The sequence below is a fragment of the Bombina bombina genome, chromosome 10 (genome assembly GCF_027579735.1).
Source record: "Bombina bombina isolate aBomBom1 chromosome 10, aBomBom1.pri, whole genome shotgun sequence".
In the NCBI taxonomy this organism is placed as follows: Eukaryota; Metazoa; Chordata; class Amphibia; order Anura; family Bombinatoridae; genus Bombina; species Bombina bombina.
Genome location: NC_069508.1, coordinates 202,179,852 through 202,198,295, shown reverse-complemented (window position 1 = coordinate 202,198,295; position 18,444 = coordinate 202,179,852). Strand labels below are relative to the sequence as shown.

At 36.7% G+C, this 18,444-nt stretch overlaps 1 protein-coding gene across 1 annotated transcript in view; it reads left to right on the top strand.

Moving 5' to 3' along the window:
* Nucleotides 1–18,444, top strand: part of LOC128641079 (FRAS1-related extracellular matrix protein 1-like) — a 393,612-nt gene that overhangs the window by 328,605 nt on the left and 46,563 nt on the right. The window contains exons 26-27 of the mRNA XM_053693633.1: nt 6,546–6,747; nt 16,009–16,153. Of these exons, the coding sequence (XP_053549608.1) occupies nt 6,546–6,747; nt 16,009–16,153 (347 nt within the window). The remainder of the gene's footprint in view (nt 1–6,545; nt 6,748–16,008; nt 16,154–18,444) is intronic.

Sequence of the window (18,444 nt, the reverse complement as noted above, 5' to 3'; positions counted from 1 at the left end):
CCCAAGCGCCACTTTACAAAGGGAAACATGAAAAATACATGTCAGGGCTGTTTAAAGAAATGTTTTGTATAAGGACCCTAACATATGTATTTTTCATTTCTGTCCCTTTTTAAAGCGGCAATATGGGCACCCTACCCTGAACCCTTTTAGCAAACCTAGCTAGGCAGTTGTATTAATGTCAACTCCTCTATTGTGTTTCTAGAACAGATCCATTTAGAATGCCAGCCAATCATATTTATTGTGAGCCTACTCTTGACAGAATCTATGTATAATTGTGTACAAAACGTTTTTTTATGAAATTCATTAATGTAGGTTTTAAAGGTGCACATATTTATTTGCATGACTGATATCCCAGAGAAGAAGTCAATCAATTAGTACTTCTTTGTCTTAGAAATGTAAATAGACACCCTTGTGAGATAGCAAAGTGCCAGGAACTATCTATCTCCTTGCCCACAAACACACATCCAGAGTTAGTGGGAGGAGTGGTTGGCCAAACAAGTTCTCATATGAACAGTGCAGAGAGTGGAACTTTGGGAGACTGTCACTCTTTGAATATCTTAGAATTCTTGGTAACAGATCCTGTGTGAACCTCTTGCCAAAGAAGAGACCTTGATGTGGCCCTGTGCCTATCACTATTTCAACAAATTATGTAACTAGCTCTTTTATGCTGATTTTAATCTAGCTGTATGCTTGCAAGTGAGTGCCAGACTTTCTATGTGTTGTGTTAAAGGGACACTCAGATTTATTAAATTTTCATTACTCAGATACAGCATGTAATTTTAAACAACTTTCCAATTTACTTCCATTAAAAATAATGTGCACAGTCTTTTATATTTACACATTTTTTGAGTCACCAGCTCCTACTGAGCATGTGCAAGAACTCAGACTATACGTATATGCATTTGTGATTGGCTGATTACTATCACATGGTACAGGGGGAGTGGAAATATACATAACTTTGAAATGTGTTAAAAAAGAATCTACTACTCATTTGAAATTCAGAGTATATGCTATTGTATTGTCTTGTTATCTTGCATTTGTTGATTATGCAAATCTGCTTTGTTTACTGGTCCTTTAATAATATTGTTTTGTAATATTCCCTATAGGCTTTGCACTCAGACTTGGCTGGGGTTAACTTCATGAGTCCCTGAAAGCTGTACAGCTGTCTGTGAGTGCTGGTGAGCACCCTGATCTGTGATCTTTGCAGGGTCATGGGATGTGTACTCAGTCCGGTTTGAGATAGATATATATATATATATATAGATAGATAGATAGATAGATAGATAGATAGATTTTATATATATATATATATATATATATATATATATATATATATATATATATATATATATATATATATATATATATATATATATATATTATATATATATACTTACACACACAGGTACAAATCCAGAATTTCAAAATTCCAACATCCTGAAATCCAAATATTTTTTAATAAAAAATAACTGTTTTTCCCCGCCCGTAAGTCACAATCTTTTCTACCTGTGTGCAAATAATAGTCTATATTTCATTACAACAAGTATTACCTTTCGTAGATCATGTATCTCTTTTACCTTGTTTTTTTTTCCCTGTTGTTGTACACTCTCTAATGTTCTAATAAAAAACTATGAAATAAAAAATAAAAAAAGTATTACCTTTCGTATTACAGTACTGAAGTATCTTTTCTGATGGTACTATGTATACAAAAGTATTAAAATGATATAAAACTGTATTATTGTTCTTACAATTGGTTCCATCCCCTCTACAAACTGTCCCATTTTACGGATGCAAATATTCTAAAATCCAAACTATTCCGAAATCCAAAACTTTTCTGGTCCCAAGCAGTTAGGATAAAGGGTTTTCTACCTATATATATATATATATATATATATATATATATATATATATTCTTAAACACAGCATTTGTAACAGTATTTTTATTTAGGCACACAATATATAATTTTTAAAATGATCACTTCTGTGTATTCCTTGTCAACTTTACCAAAAGAATTAACATTGTAAGAGGGTGTATTCATTTCGTATACATCTCTTCTATATCTTGGTCTGTCAGTTTAATAAACTTAATTATCAGATCAATTTACCAATGAGTGAATCATATAAATGTTTATAAAACCACTGTAATTTTTGGGCGGAAATGACTCTACAAAGGATTTGGCAATAATGTCACAAACATATCTGCTGTAAGCTGTTTTACCCTGGTACTAATTATATTACTAAGTATTCAGTGTTATTCCTTTAAAACTATTTACCAGCAACCCATAGAAACTCTTCACTGAGAACTGACAGGTTAAACATGTCTGGTAATTGTGCATTCCAAGTCACCAGAGAGAGGCACCTCTGGCAAAAGTTCAGGAGTCAGTGTTTTGGAAAGATTTGTCTGACCAGTTCCCTTGTGTGAATGTCCCTCACCAAGACTGCTGAATGTTAAGCAATTTAACTGATTCATTGCTGAATTTTTACCCAGGGAAATTATATAAAAACTGTAGTAAGTAATTCCAGTCTTTTATGAAAAGAGCAATCCATTTAATATATACACAATCCATGTTGATTTTCATTTCAAATGATCTACACATGAAGCAGATAAAATATATATACAACCTTCTGCCAATGCTGTCTTACATATTTTATAATCAGTATGCTTTGGACAATGACAATTTTTCTTTCTCTTTCTTTAAAGTTCACAAATGGTTAAATGTAAAAGCTACTTAAACTGCCTATTTCTTCACTTCACGTCCTAGTTTACTAATCAGTTGTCATAAGATGTCAGAGAGGGAGCCATCATTTAGCAAGTGCAGAATGTGGTCAGTGAAGCAGCTAATTAGTTGGACAGTGGTATGAAGGTGAGTATCCTCAGGGGTGAACAAATTATCAGAACAGGTGAAAAAAGTTTTGATAGATTTGCATCTCAGTGGTATAAACTGTAACACTTGGCTGAATTACAGTGAGCTTTCTATCTAACAGCTGCACTTGTTATGGCCTGTTTAATATATTGATTTTCCATCTATACAGTTTGTTTATGGTAAAACTAGGTGATTTATTTCACTGTGTACATCCTCCCTGTAAACAACATCCTGTAGCACAAAATTATAGAACATCTGTAAATGCTGAAAGAATTATTAGTCAATTAGGTTGGCCAACATGCATTATAATGCTTAAAAGTGTATAATGTGTTTCACTAACGCCTGGGACTTTGTATAATATATTTGTACAATTAATACATGCAATTTAATATATATACATATATACAGGGCTTATATACTGATTACCCCCCACCTCTGCCAACTTATAACAGGTAATATTTGTAATCATCATGTAAATACTCTAGTTTTCACAATGGGGGGGCTACAAAATAAATCAATCATTGGGCTAAATTACAAGTTGAGCACAAAATATAATTTCCACGAAAACATTATTTGCTCTCAATTTAGTAATACCAGCGCACGCAAATGTGCACTGGTATTACACGTGAGGTGCAATGCGAACGCGACCTCAAGTTCGCGTTGCAAAGAAGCATTGTGCTTAAGAGAGCACACTTATATAGGCTCCAATGGGAGCCTCGTTGTCATGCCGTGAGACACAGCACGAGAACTAAAGGGGGTAAATTGGGCAGCGATGGGCAGCAAATATAAATATATATGTATATAAGCATATACTTATATATTTACATAAAACACACAGTCCCCATAGACCGCAAAATAAAGTCACTTTTCAGTGCTATTTGTTTAATGAATTAATGTATTTATGTTTCTGTATATACATACATAGCTTTCAACCTTCCTGCATTGTGCGGCATAGACATAGACATAGTTTGAGCATAACCTTCTATTGCTAAAAACTTAAATAATAATCCTTGAAGGCTAGTGTGCCTTACACAGCGTGCCTAGAGGAAAATGGCTGTACCTCACGGATGAGGACTACAGAAGGCTGACACATGCAGCTGAGGTTGCAGTGTTTCAGACAATAGCATCTGTTTTTGGGCTGGAGTGAAATACTGCAGAAAAGTTCTTTCTGGTAATTGCACATTTTAGACTAAAATAAGTTGCATCTGGGGTCGGTCATATTATCAGCTACTAATCGTTCCTCAAATCTTTCCTTTCATATATGTCAAGACAGACTGACGGACTATAACACTTCTTGTAATGCATTTGCATTTTTCACATATAAAATAACATTATGCTGTTGTGAAAGAAAGAAACATCACACTGCAGAATATATTTAAAGGACATAAAACTCAATAATGTTCCCTCAAGAATCAGATAGAGCAAACAATTTTAAACAACTTTCCAATTTACTTGAAAGTATACCTAGGTAGGCTCATGAGCAGCAATGCATTACTGGAAGCTAGCTGCTGATTGGAGACTGCCCATATAAGCTTCTTGTGATTGGTTCACCTGATGTGCTCAGCTAGTTCCCAGTGGTGCATTGCTGCTCTTTCAACCTAGGATACCAAGAGAACAAAGCAAATTTGATAATAGAAGTAAATTAGAAAGTTGTTTAAAATCCCATGTTCTATCTGATTTATTAAAGAAAAAATGTGGGGATCAAGTCCCTTTAACATTAGTTTAATATGTGAAGAGAGTAAACTGGATTCAATGAAAGTCTATAAAATACCTTTTATTAAAAGTGTTTATATTTTGAGTATATCATTAAATGTAGTCATATGATTTCTAAAATGTACAATTTTACTTCATATTGTTTACTATGTAAATTAGGTTTGGCTGTGCTTGGGAGGGTTTGAACAATATACTTTTTCTTGCGCGTTTGTAATTTATTTAGAGGTAACTTACAATATATTGGTGATTTGCTCCTGAAAAGTATTTTTGCTTTCCAGATTAATTGGGAGCTGAGTGGTCACACTAGGCACTAAGCCCAAACTAAGTCACGACAGCGCCTACGTTACTGAACTTGTAAACTGGAAAAAGCATTCTTGACCGTGAATTCAATAAGTCGCCACTGTCATGAACGAGTTTGAATTTAACGTGCATGGAGGCTCGTCTCCTATAAAAACCTATACCTGAAGGCACAATCTCGTTTAAAGGTCTCTTAGAAAGATAAAAAGCAGAAATGCAGTGGGATAATGAATTACAGTTTTAAAAAAAAACCAACGTATTTTAAGTGTTTTTGCAAAGAAATTCATAGTCATGTTTTCAGTTAATGCCAAAATAAAAATGAGCCTTTAACAAACAATAAAAATAAATCTTGTTTCAAGCAATCCTTGTGAAAGTTATAGGGCAATCATATAGCTATAGAAAAAGAATGCACAGTCTGCCCATCCTAACAACCTAAAAGATGCATTTAGATGGGCTAGCAGCGGATGGAATCAGATTGCAATAGTTAAAGGGACTAGATACCCAAATTTTTAAACACTTGAAAGTGATGCAGCATAGCTGCAAAAAGCTGACTAGAAAATATCACCTGAACATCTCTATGTAAAAGAGAAAGATATTTTACCTCAAAATATCCTAAGTATTCAAACCCCATGGCAAAGGATTTTAAGTAGTAAATCAGTATGTCTGTCCCGGGACCGGCAAGGGGGTTATTTCCCTATTCAGTTTAAGGAAGTTTACTATGAAATCTGAGATCACAGTAAAAGAGTTCATGACCTCAGCACTGTTGATGCTGATTGGCTGCAGTTCATTTCTTCTTTTTTTTTTTACTTGCAGCTGGACAGCAGCTGAAGTATAACCTTTTACACAGCACTTACTCTGGTGAGCTGAGGAAATTGAGAGGTAAAATATCTTCCTTTTTTACATAGAAATGCTCAGGTGACATTTTCTTGTCAGCTTTTTACAGTTATACTGCATCAGTTTCAAGTGATTTAGCATATGAGTATTATGTCCCTTTATGCCATCTCTTTTAAAAAAACAAGATCTTATTAACACCAGTACTGTTTGTGACAATCACAACAGTACAAGTGGGACTTATAATAAATAAATAAAAATGAAATATTAAAACATGCTATTTGTACTGGTTCAGACCCTGAAGTGAGTTCTCCTGCAGATCCCTTTAGCTGTACATGATATCACATAGTCAACACATCTAGATATGTATATGCCCCTATGCAGCCTCTCCATTAGGGATGAATGGAACTTTTATTAACAGATACCATGCATGCTTACAAACCTCTAGTGTGTATCCTGTGGCCATTTCATAGTGTTTAACATACGTGCAAGCAAATAGACTGTTCAGAAATAGCAGTGAAATAGTGATAAAGATGCCTAGTTGCTTCTCAATTCCAGTCCTCAGAGCACACTAACAGGCCAGATATTAAAAATATCTGAATTACAACACCAGTGAAATAGGCAGCGGATCAGTAATCATAGTTATTAGCCTGCTCTCACTCAAGGTAATCTTGAAAATATGGGCTGATAGTGCACTCCTATTACTGTAATTAATTAATACTTTTGTAGGATTCTATGGTTTAGTTCTTTCAAAAAAAGTGGAGACATATTTGCTAAATATTTTTACTTTTATGCTATTCAATTTACCATTTTAATTCCCCCCCATTTTCGTGTTTTTAGGTGGAGCGTGTAGATAAATTACCACCAAAAATTCTTATCAAACAGAGTCCTTCAACAGTGGAGAATACAAAAGATGGCCGAGCAGTAATAACAATTACAGCCAGAAACCTAAAAGCATCAGATCAAGATAGCCCAGATGAGGATCTGTTATATGTGGTTCTGAGATCTCCATATTTTGGTCACTTGGAAAACACAAAAACAGGTGAGGTGATATGTTGTACCGTCTCTTAGTCATTTGTACAAAGAAAGTGCTTGAAAAGAGCAACCCTTATCGGTTTTCATTTTCTTAGGTCTCTGTCATTTTTTTAGCAATTTTTAAGTAAATAATTTTGGTTGCCTTTGGAATATTTAGGTGAACTTTTTTTAGGGCTTTCTCCATACGTCAAAGAGTAATGTCTGCTTGAAATGTGGTGCAATATATATTTTAGTATCTTCTAGTGTCTCTAGATAAAAATAAATAAGTAAATACAGAATTCAAGATTGATTTCCACTGACAGTTGCATGTAATCGTATAAATACTTATAAGGCAAGTTCACTGGCAAAAATGAGAAATTTTTTGTTTTGTTTATTAAATCTAGATTCACATTCATATTTATATTAGAAATAATACTAATTTTCTTTCTTTGTGAAAAGCAAAGATATTAAAAGCCTTTGGCTATAGTGCAGTTTTCCTTTGGGTTAGCTTGCGACTGAAAGCCAGAAGAGGCTTTTGTAGCACACCACATAGAAGTCTACGGGAAAAGGGCGTTAGCGAGTCCAGGCTGTCCGACCTCTTATGTTAGCATGCCTGAGACTTTCATTCATGCGTTAGCATTTTACTTTCATCTTGCAATACGAGCGCAAGAAGCTCATTGTTCCGCATAATGTATATATGCGTTGCAGCTGCAAGAAGCAAGTGACTGCCGAGAGCTGCAGGCAAGGAGCATATAAAAAAAGGACCATGATCAGTGATCCGGTTTCATATGAAGGCAGATGCCAGATTGTTACAGATGATACACAAAGTGTCATCGTCTGTAACGATCATCTGCTGGTGCCAGCGGGAGGTGTGGGAGGGAAGACTGGAGGCGGGGCACACCAATGGGGAGGGATTGGGATAGGCCCTACACTACAAAGAAAAAAAGAAAGGTGGAAAAAAGGTGGGGGCCTTTACTAACAATCGCCAGAGGAGGAGGGACCACTTCACTACAGAAAAAAATCAAATAAATAAATAAAAAAATATATATATATATATATTAGGTGCTGTATATGGCCACCATTAGAGGGAGGGGGAGGGTTGGAGAGCTATTTGGGGGGATCAGGGAGGTGGGATGGTTGAGGAGGATCACTACACTGCAGAAAAATATATATATAAAAAAAATAATAATAACATAAAACAAAACATAAACTGCATTATCTACAGTATCTAAGATGGTGGAGATGAGTGTGGGGGGGAGATCTGTTTTGAGAGGGATCAGTAGGGATCAGGGGGTAGGAGCTACCTGATTAACCCCCTTCACTGCCAGGAATAATAGTGTGGTACGCATCTGCAGTTAGCAGCCTTCTAATTGCAAAAAAGCAATTGCAAAGCCATGTATATCTGCTATTTCTGAACAAAGGGCATTCCAGAGACGCTTTTACAATCATTTGTGTCATGATTGTACAAGCGGTATGTAAATAATGTCAGTGAGAAATCCAAAGTTTGTGAAAAAAATAGTATATTTTTTTATGATCGCATTTGGCGGGAAGATGGTGGCATGAAATATAGCAAAATGGGCCTAGATCAATGTTTACTTAAAAAAATATATAGTTTGGACAGGTAAATAAAAAATAAACAAGGCTCTATTTCTGTTTAAATGGAGTGATAGTAAAAAAAAAAAAATATTTTGGGCAAGTTCTTCTCTGAAATACCCAGTAGAGAAGGGATTAACATACCAATGTTCTTCACATACATGAAAATGCTATTTTATTTTAAATATTTCTATAAATATCTATATATGAAAAAAAAAACTTTTTCTAATGTGAACTATACCTAGGTGTAGGCCACACTGGAGGCGCAGAAGCTGACACTGTAGACAGAAAAGCTGCTGGAGTGGACCTAAGAGTGTGTTCACACTAACCTTGAGAGTAATCACACCGTGTTTAATTGAAAAGAAAGCAAGGAGTGGTTCACTACACAGCGCTAATCTTAAAATCTAGGTGAGAAAAATAAAATTGTATGTATTTTAAGTAAATGCAAGGGATGACCTAGTATTACAAAAATCAATAACTCTTGTAACCAATAACAACTGGTATGAGGTGTTTACTATAATAGAACAACCCAGTTCTGATATGTGAACAAGAATATAGGAAGGTTCCAGCTCATTGACTCGTGTGATGTGTTACTCTCATAACATCACCCACTCCTGATACGTTAAGGGAAGTGGGGGGAAAAATACTGCACAGGTAGGTTGATTATAATGTGTATACCTGTTGAAGCGTGTTTTTTTAAAATGTGATTGCAGTTATTATGTAAACGGAACATGCAGTATACACTGGGCAACAAACTGCTACACTGGACACAACTTATAGCATGGAAGAAAAAGAATAGTAATGCAATGTAACCAACAATCTCAGATATATTTCCACAGATGTATAGTACAGTCTTATGCGGATCGTAAAGTTCATGTACTCAGTCCGGACTTCTGATAATGAAAGCAAGTAAATTACAACGGCAATCCCTAAATGGGCTCACAGCCTACTTACTTTAGCTGACCTCAATCGCATGAGGTAAGGAGCAGGCACAATAACTGTTAATTCACTCCACCGATCCTCAGGTAGTTCGCTCTGGAGACAGAGAACATAGCATAATACTGTTTATATAGTAAAAACAGTTTTTACTATATAAACAGTATTATGCTATGTTCTCTGTCTCCTTCCTCCACATAATAACGTCAGAGTTATCAGTGAAAACCCGTTACCACCTTCACTTGGAAAAGGAGACCCCAGGGAGTTGAACAAGCTAATCATACAGCACGGAGCCCGACTCACACTTCTCAGGTCTAAAATCCCCAAGAAACCGCACAGGAACCAGAGCGAACTACCTGAGGATCGGTGGAGTGAATTACCAGTTATTGTGCCTGCTCCTTACCTCATGCGATTGAGGTCAGCTAAAGTAAGTAGGCTGTGAGCCCATTTAGGGGTAATTTACTTACTTTCAGTATCAGAAGTCCGGACTGAGTACATGAACAAGAGTTATTGATTTTTGTAATACTAGGTCATCCCTTGCATTTACTTAAAATACATACAATTTTATTTTTCTCACCTAGATTATAAGATTAGCGCTATGTAGTGAAGCACTCCTTGCTTTCTTTTCAAATATCTATATATATATATTCATATATATATATATATATATATATATATATATATATATATATATAAATATAGGTATAGATATATGTTTTACATTAACGTTAACAGATATATAAATATATATTTAATAATGAAAATATGCTTAACGCTCTTTGGTTTGCAGTATTTAGGTCTAACGCTGTGTCAGGTTAGCGCACATGCAGAATTAGTTAAGGCACCTTATGTAAATATAAAATATAACTTATTGATAAAAATATCAATAATAATTATTAATAACTATCTGCTAGATTACGAGTTTTGCGTTATAGTGAAAAAGCAGCGTTATCAGGTTATAACGCTGCTTTTTCACTACCGCTGCTATTACGGGTCTTGCAGGTTTAGGGGCACCGCACACTTTTTTGGCCATAACGCAAATCAATTTCCGCAAATTGCATAAAGTCTTTTTTCTATGGGATTTTCATAGCGCCAATATTACAAGCTTTTCCTGGGAGGCCAAAAAGTGAGCGGAATACCCTATACCGTCAAGATTCGTAACGCATCCTAAAGTCAGTAGTTATGAGTTTTACACTACAAAGCTGTAGTATAAAACTCATAACTAAAGTGCTAAAAAGTACACTAACACCCATAAACTACCTATTAACCAGCCAATAGAATGCAAGCTCAATCCTATTGGCTGATCGGATCAGCCAATAGGATTTTTTCAACCTTAATTCCGATTGGCTGATAGAATTCTATCAGCCAATCGGAATCTAAGGGACCCCATCTTGGATGACGTCACTTAAAGGAACCTTCATTCGTCGGGAGTCGTCATAAGAAGAGGATGCTCCGCTCCGGATGTCTTGACGATGGAGTCGCTCCGCGCCGGATGGATGAAGATAGAAGATGCCGTCTGGATGAAGACTTCTGCCCGTCTGGAGGACCACTTCTTCCGGCTTGGATGAAGACTTCTCCCGGCTTCATTGAGGACTTCTTGCCGCTTCATTGAGGACTTCTCCCAGCTTCGTTGACGATGGATGTCCGGTCTTCAAAACTGTAAGTGGATCTTCGGGGGTTAGTGTGAGTTTTGTTAAGGGTTTATTGGGTGGGTTTTAGTTTTAGATTAGGTTTTGGGCAGCTATAGAGCTAAATGCCCTTTTAAGGGCAATGCCCATCCAAATGCCCTTTTCAGGGCAACGGGGAGCTTAGGTTTTTTTAGTTAGGGTTTTATTTGGGGGGTTGGTTGTGTGGGTGGTGGGTTTTACTGTTGGGGGGTTGTTGTATTTTTTTTTACAGGTAAAAGAGCTGATTTATTTGGGGCAATGCCCCGCAAAATGCCCTTTTAAGGGCTATTGGTAATTAAGTTTAGGTTAGGGTTTTTTTTAATTTTGGGGGAGCTTTTTTTATTTTGATAGGGCTATTAGATTAGGTGTAATTAGTTTAAATATCTAGTAATTTCTTTTTTATTTTGTGCAATTTAGTGTTTGTTTGTTTTTGCAATTTACGTATTTGTATTTAATTTAGTTAATTGTATTTAATTTAGGTAATTTATTTAATTGTAGTGTAAGGTTAGGTGTAAGGTTAGGTGTTAATGTAACTCAGGTTAGGTTTTATTTTACAGGTACATTTTTATTTATTTTAGCTAGGTAGTTAGTAAATAGTTAATAACTATTTAGTAACTATTCTACCTAGTTAAAATAAATACAAACTTGCCTGTAAAATAATATTTAACTAGTGTTTGTGATGTGGGAGTGCAGCGGTTTAGGGGTTAATATGTTTGTTATAGTGGCGGCAATGTCCAGAGCGGCAGATTAGGGGTTAATAAGCATAATGTAGGTGTCAGGGATGTCGGGGGCAGATTAGGGGTTAATAAGTGTAAGATTAGGGGTGTTTAGACTCGGGGTTCATGTTAGGGTGTTAGGTGTAAACATAAATTTTGTTTCCCCATAGGAATCAATGGAGCTGCGTTACTGAGCTTTACGCTGCTTTATTGCAGGTGTTAGACTTTTTTTCAGCCGGCTCTCCCCATTGTTGTCTATGGGGAAATCGTGCACGAGCACGTACAACCAGCTCACCGCTGACTTAAGCAGTGCTGGTATTGGAGTGCGGTATGGAGCACAAGTTTGCTCTACGCTCACTTCTTGCCTAATAACGCTGGGTTTATGAAAACCTGTAATACCAGCGCTGTAGGTGAACGGTGACAATTACCGTATTATAGATACTGTAAAATATACATATGTATTCTAGGGACTACATTAATTATTAATATTGTTCAATGTTTTATATTTAATAAATAACGCACCTTAAGATAACTCATGTCGGGTTAGTGAACATGAAGAATTAGGGGCTGAATTATCAAAGTGCAAGCAGACATCGATAAATGCCGACAGCATACTCTGTCAGCAATTATCATTGCACAACAGTTGTCGTAAAATGCTTGTGCAATGCCGCCCCCTGCAGATTCATGGCCAATCAGCCGCTAGCAGGGGGTGTCAATCATCCCGATCGTATCTTATCAGGATGATTGCTGTCTGCCGCCTCAGAGGTGGTGGACGAGTTAAGGAGTAGCGGTCTTAAGACCGCTGTTTCTTAACTCCTGTTTCCGGCAAGCCTGAAGGCTCGCGCGGAAACAGATACATTTGGCCCCTTTGATGGGCTGATAAATCAACCCCTTAGTGTACTCCTGTCGGGTTTATGTGCGCAAACCATCAGGATGTAAAATATATATATCTATACCTATATATCTACAGTATATGAATAGATGTACAGGTACTATATATATATATATATATATATATATATATATAAATAAATATTTATTTAAAATAAAAAATGACATTTTTCCTGTATGTGAAGAACAATGAATGGGATATATTAATAAGTCCTGTTGGGTAAGCACAAAGGCGATAAGTGTAGTTTTTTCTTCTGCGCTCTCCATTAAAGTCTATGAGGAGAAAAATATTAGTGCAGTTCCAAAGTCCTTTAGTAAGCGCGTGTTGGCTTTCTCTTGTGCACGAAAACATTTCACTTTCCACTTGTAATACGTGCGCTAACACATGCGCACAAAATCTTTACCTCTGGCAGTGTTAACGCTCGAGCGAAAGCGCTAACTTGTAATCTGGCCCTTCATGTTTTATCATTTATGCCCAACACTAGCTTAGGTATTATTATTATGCCCATTGCAGCAACTGTTAGCAGCTCTGCATCCAGGAAACTACAGTTCCCTGCATGCTGTGGTGGTGTCATTTGTAAAAGCAGATGGGAGAAGTCTGTGCGCCTTTTTGGGGGTGTTTGATTAGGAGTGGGGGTGGGCAGCTTTTGAGCAAAGAGAGAGTTGATCTGCAATGAGAGAGAGCAAATGAATATCAGAGAGCAGCTGAAAAGCAGAGACAGGGTGAACAGCAGAGAGAGAGTTAAACAGTAGAGATATTACTCTGTGAGTTTATGGTTAATAACTAATAATGTACTTTATTGTGAACTGATATCTGTTGTGAATGTTATATTTATATTACCACATGTGTTAGGGTGTGGTAGAAGACACATCTTTCAAAATATAAAATAACAAGGACCATAAATAGATGGATCTTCTGCCTAAGAAACTTAAAATATCACCAGTTACAACTGATAGGAATTACAGTTGACTATGTGCTTGATATACAGTACATCCCACACATTTTTGTAAATATTTTATTTTTGTATTATTTTATTTATTTTAATGTGACAACACTGAAGAAATGACACTTTGCTACAATGTAAAGTAGTGAGTATACAGCCTGTATAACAGTGTAAATTTGCTGTCCCCTCGAAATAACCCAACACACAGCCATTAATGTCTATACCGTTGGCAACAAAAGTAAGTACATCCCTAAGTGGAAATGTCCAAATTGGGCCCAAAGTGTCAATATTTTGTGTGGCCACTATTATTTTCCAGGACTGCCTTAACCCTCTTGGGCATGGAGTTCACCAGAGCTTCACAGGTTGCCACTGGAGTCCTCTTCCACTCCTCCATGATGACATCACGGAGCTGGTGGATGTTAGAGACCTTGCGCTCCCCCACCTTCCATTTGAGGATGCCCCACAGATGCTCAATAGGGTTTAGGTCTGGAGACATTCTTGACCAGTCCATCACCTTTACCCTCAGCTTCTTTAGCAAGGCAGTGGTAGTCTTGGAGGTGTGTTTGGGGTCATTACCATGTTGGATTACTGCCCTGCGGCCCAGTCTCCGAAGGGATGGGATCATGCTCTGCTTCAGTATGTCACAGCACATGTTGGCATTCATGGTTCCCTCAATGCACTGTAGCTCCCCAGTGCCGGCAGCACCCATGCAGACCCAGACCATGACACTCCCACCACCATGCTTGACTGTAGGCAAGACACACTTGTTTTTGTACTCCTCACCTGGTTGCCGCCACACATGCTTGACACCATCTGAACCAAATCAGTTTATCTTGGTCTCATCGGACCACAGGACATGGTTCCAGTAATCCATGTCCTTAGTCTGCTTGTCTTCAGCAAACTATTTGCTGGCTTTCTTGTTCATCATCTTTAGAAGAGGCTTCCTTCTGGGACGACAGCCATGCAGACCAATTCGATGCAGTGTGCGGCGTATGGTCTGAGCACTATTTCCCAAAGACAACCTCTGGATATGACGCTGAGCACGTGCACTCAACATCTTTGGTCAACCATGGCGAGGCCTGTTCTGAGTGGAACCTTTCCTGTGAAGCCGCTGTATGGTCTTGCCCACCGTGCTGCAGCTCAGTTTCAGGGTCTTGGCAATGTTCTTATAGCCTAGGCCATCTTTAAGTAGAGCAACAATTCATTTTTTCAGATCCTCAGAAAGTTCTTTGCCATGAGGTACCATGTTGAACTTCCAGTGACCAGTATGAGAGAGTGTGAGAGCGATAACACCAAATTTAAAACACTCCATCCATGGTCTCACCCATTCACACCTGAGACCTTGTAACACTAACGAGTCACATGACACCGGGGAGGTAAAATGGCTAATTGGGCCCAATTTGGACATTTCCACTTAGGGGTGTACTCACTTTTGTTCCCAATGGTTTAGACACTAATGGTTGTGTGTTGAGTTATTTTTAGGGGACAACAAATGTACACTGTTATACCGGCTGTACACTCACTACTTTACAATGTAGCAAAGTGCCATTTCTTTAGTGTTGTCACATGAAAAGATATAATAAAATATTTACAAAAGTGTGTGGGGTGTACTCACTTTTGTGATATACTGTATATTGTTATCTGTATGTTATCAACAATGTTGCATGTGAAGTTGTTAACCCTTTCTTGCCGGGACTCATTTGTCTACATTGGAACAAAGTTCCGCTGTAAACAAATAAGTAAAAATTTAAACCACGAGATTGTTCATGCGATCGTGTGATTTCAATGATGGGATCGGGTCATGGGGGAGTGCCTATGATGCTAGACACACCCTTCAATCAGTATTCCCATATAGGAAGCGGCTATGGGTTCAGGACAGCTGAACGGTTAGGACATCCAATCCTAGCGGCACTAAAGCCCAGTCCTAACAGCGGAAAGGGGTTAATTAATAACAGTGATAATAGTGACAGCTATTATTTGAAATCATTATTTAATTTAAAATAAATGGTTTAAAAGGCTTCAAACAAAACCTAGTTTAATAAGTCATCATTTTCATTTTGATCAATGTGTCCCTTTTTTCACTCAGATCTGGTCACTCTATGATATTTTCTTCAAGGGTAGTTCAAGTGGGGAATTAATTAAAGCATCCATACAAAGCATTAAAATAATTCTGATTTAAAATAATATGTAGTGTGTATATTTTTATATGCATATTAAGTAAAATATTATCTATTTTAAATACTTCTTTAGGAGGCCTATCTTGTACAGGTCTTTCATTGTTGAAGATTATTGCTAAAATATGCCATACAACAAAATTATAGTATACACACATATCTTAAAGATTTTTTTTATTTCTGTCACTGTTAGAAGAAAATAAATGAAAAAATACACATATTATTTACTTAAAATATAATCCAAACCCATGCCGTCACCACTGCTCCATAACAAAGAAAGGGTTAAATTACTGACTACTCCGGGCGCCGTGTGCTTATTTGACTTTATATTTATATGATCTTGTTGCTGAAATATTTTTTTTTTGTAGGGGACTATGTGGGAAGTACTTTCACACAGAGAGAGGTCAATCAAAATGCTATCCGCTATATTATTAATCCCTCGTTTGAAGTGAACTCAGACAGCTTTGAATTTAAAACCTCAGATCCAGCAGGGAATGCTGCTCTTCCAGAAGTGTAAGTTTATTAACCATGTTATCCTTGTGTCCAAAATACTTCCAGTGTCACAGCATCTAACAAGGTATTCAAATTGTGAATTTACTGTTTGTTCAACTCTTGGAATAAATCTATTCATTTATTGTTAAAGGGACATGCTACTATAAAAGTGAAATGCTCTATTGTAGTAAAACATTTTATTTTAAAACAAATGTATGTAAAAGCCGGTACAATATATAGTCAAGTTGTGCTCCTGTGCCACTACAGATGATGATAAAGCTGGTGATTCCAATTAGTTGCTAGCATACATGTGTATGCTTCAATCACTAGCTATAACCTCATCAGGCTCAGAACGGGGGGCAATCTTGTTTAATCCTTTTGAAAAAATTTAACACATCATAAAAGAAGAGGGTTTGTTTAAGAATAAAATGATCTAAGTGAATAGAACATTTTATTTATACACTAGAATACCCCTTTAAACCATATAATTAACATAAATGAAGAGATGGATGATGGATACTCTACAGATAAAACACTGTTATGTGCTAATAATGATTAATTGTGGGCAATTCATCTTTCCTTCAGAAAATAGTGTATACAGGCTCAGGGGATTTAGACTTCTTTTCAAAGTCTATTAGAAGAATGGCCATTTAAATTTGTAAAACTGTTCAAATTACATATATAAGAAAAAAATCTGTCATAACAAATGAAAAACTATATAAAAAAAAATCTTTTATGTGGTTTTCAAGGTTTGTTTTTATGAAGGTATTTACAGGCCTTGGTAGAAGCAATAGACATATCTTGAACATAAAACTTTTCTTATTGTAACCATTAAGCCCCCATCTATAAAACTATATACACAGCTTCAGGGCTGTTTTGCAGCAGACTAACTCATGTGAACCAGCAACCTAGAGTTTAGAAGCTATAGTCTTGCGACTATTGCTTATTATCCTCTCCACAACCTCAGAGATTACTGACTCATTCATCCTGGATGACTGACAAGCCCTGCTCTCATGCAATTGGTTGGATGAGAGCAAGGGCGGGGCTGAACAAGCATTTCTTCTGTGATGTTAAATTCTGGCAGGCAATGCTGCATTGGAAGCCTTGCAACCATGCAGACAGGTTTGCTGTCTGGGAACAATGTCTACACACACCTTAATAAATAGGGGCCCTACTATCAATTCATGTTTGCATTTAGTGGCACACTCTAATGCTCAGATTACATAACATTATAGTATTTAATATTTGCATTACTTACCCTAACTTAAACCCCACAAAGCATTGTCGATATTGCAATAATTTAGAAGGTTTTCTCAGCTTTTTCAATAACTGTCCTTATGAAAACACAACCCATTCCTTATATGGCATTCTATGTTTACGTATGTTTCATAATCCAGTCTTTTATTCCAAGAGAGCAACACCTGCAGCACTAGGCTATTGTGAATGTGCGTGCCCAAATTTCATCTTTTTATCCCTTCTAGATTCTTATGATGTTCTAGAACTCTTAATAATGACTGAAAATGACTGAAAATAAAGATACAAGGTGCCAACCTCTCTTACCAGTATGTGTGAATCAGCCAGTACTCACATATTCCTTTAGCCCACATATTCCTTTAGCCCACATATTCCTTTAGCCCACATATTCCTTTAGCCCACATATTCCTTTAGCCCACATATTCCTTTAGCCCACATATTCCTTTAGCCCACATATTCCTTTAGCCCAGGGGAGATGTTGGAGTTGAGTGTTGGCTAATACTGGAATATGAGCAGGGAGATACCTAATATGACTATTTTCCTTAGCTGCAGATTGCTATAAGCATTTTTTAAGGTGCTGACATTATTGTAATCTTTGAACATCTCCCGATAGATTTTTTTTGTTTTAAGGCTTATTTGACCTTCATTCTTCGTTAAGAATGATTTAAACATTTCTATACCACAATGCTTTGCTTGAGTCTTGTGTTTTTTTGTTTACCTGTGACTACGGCACCAAGTGTGTTTAAACCTTGATCACTGTATATGTCTAACATTAAATATGACTGTTTAGTTTCTGAGACTAACAAGAAGTTGTAAGGAGTCATTAGGGATTTAAATAAACTGCAGGTACCCAAACTGTCACTAAATGATTCTAAAAGCTGTCACTAAATGATTCTAAAAGCTGTCACTAAATGATTCCCTGAGGGTCAGGTCTTGTATCTTTGCCTAAGGTTCTTCACATGCTGTTTTATCTGACACTATGAAATAAACACTAAATTCAGACAAATGTAATCATAAATGAACTAATATACAATAGAAAAAATATTAATAGAAAGTAT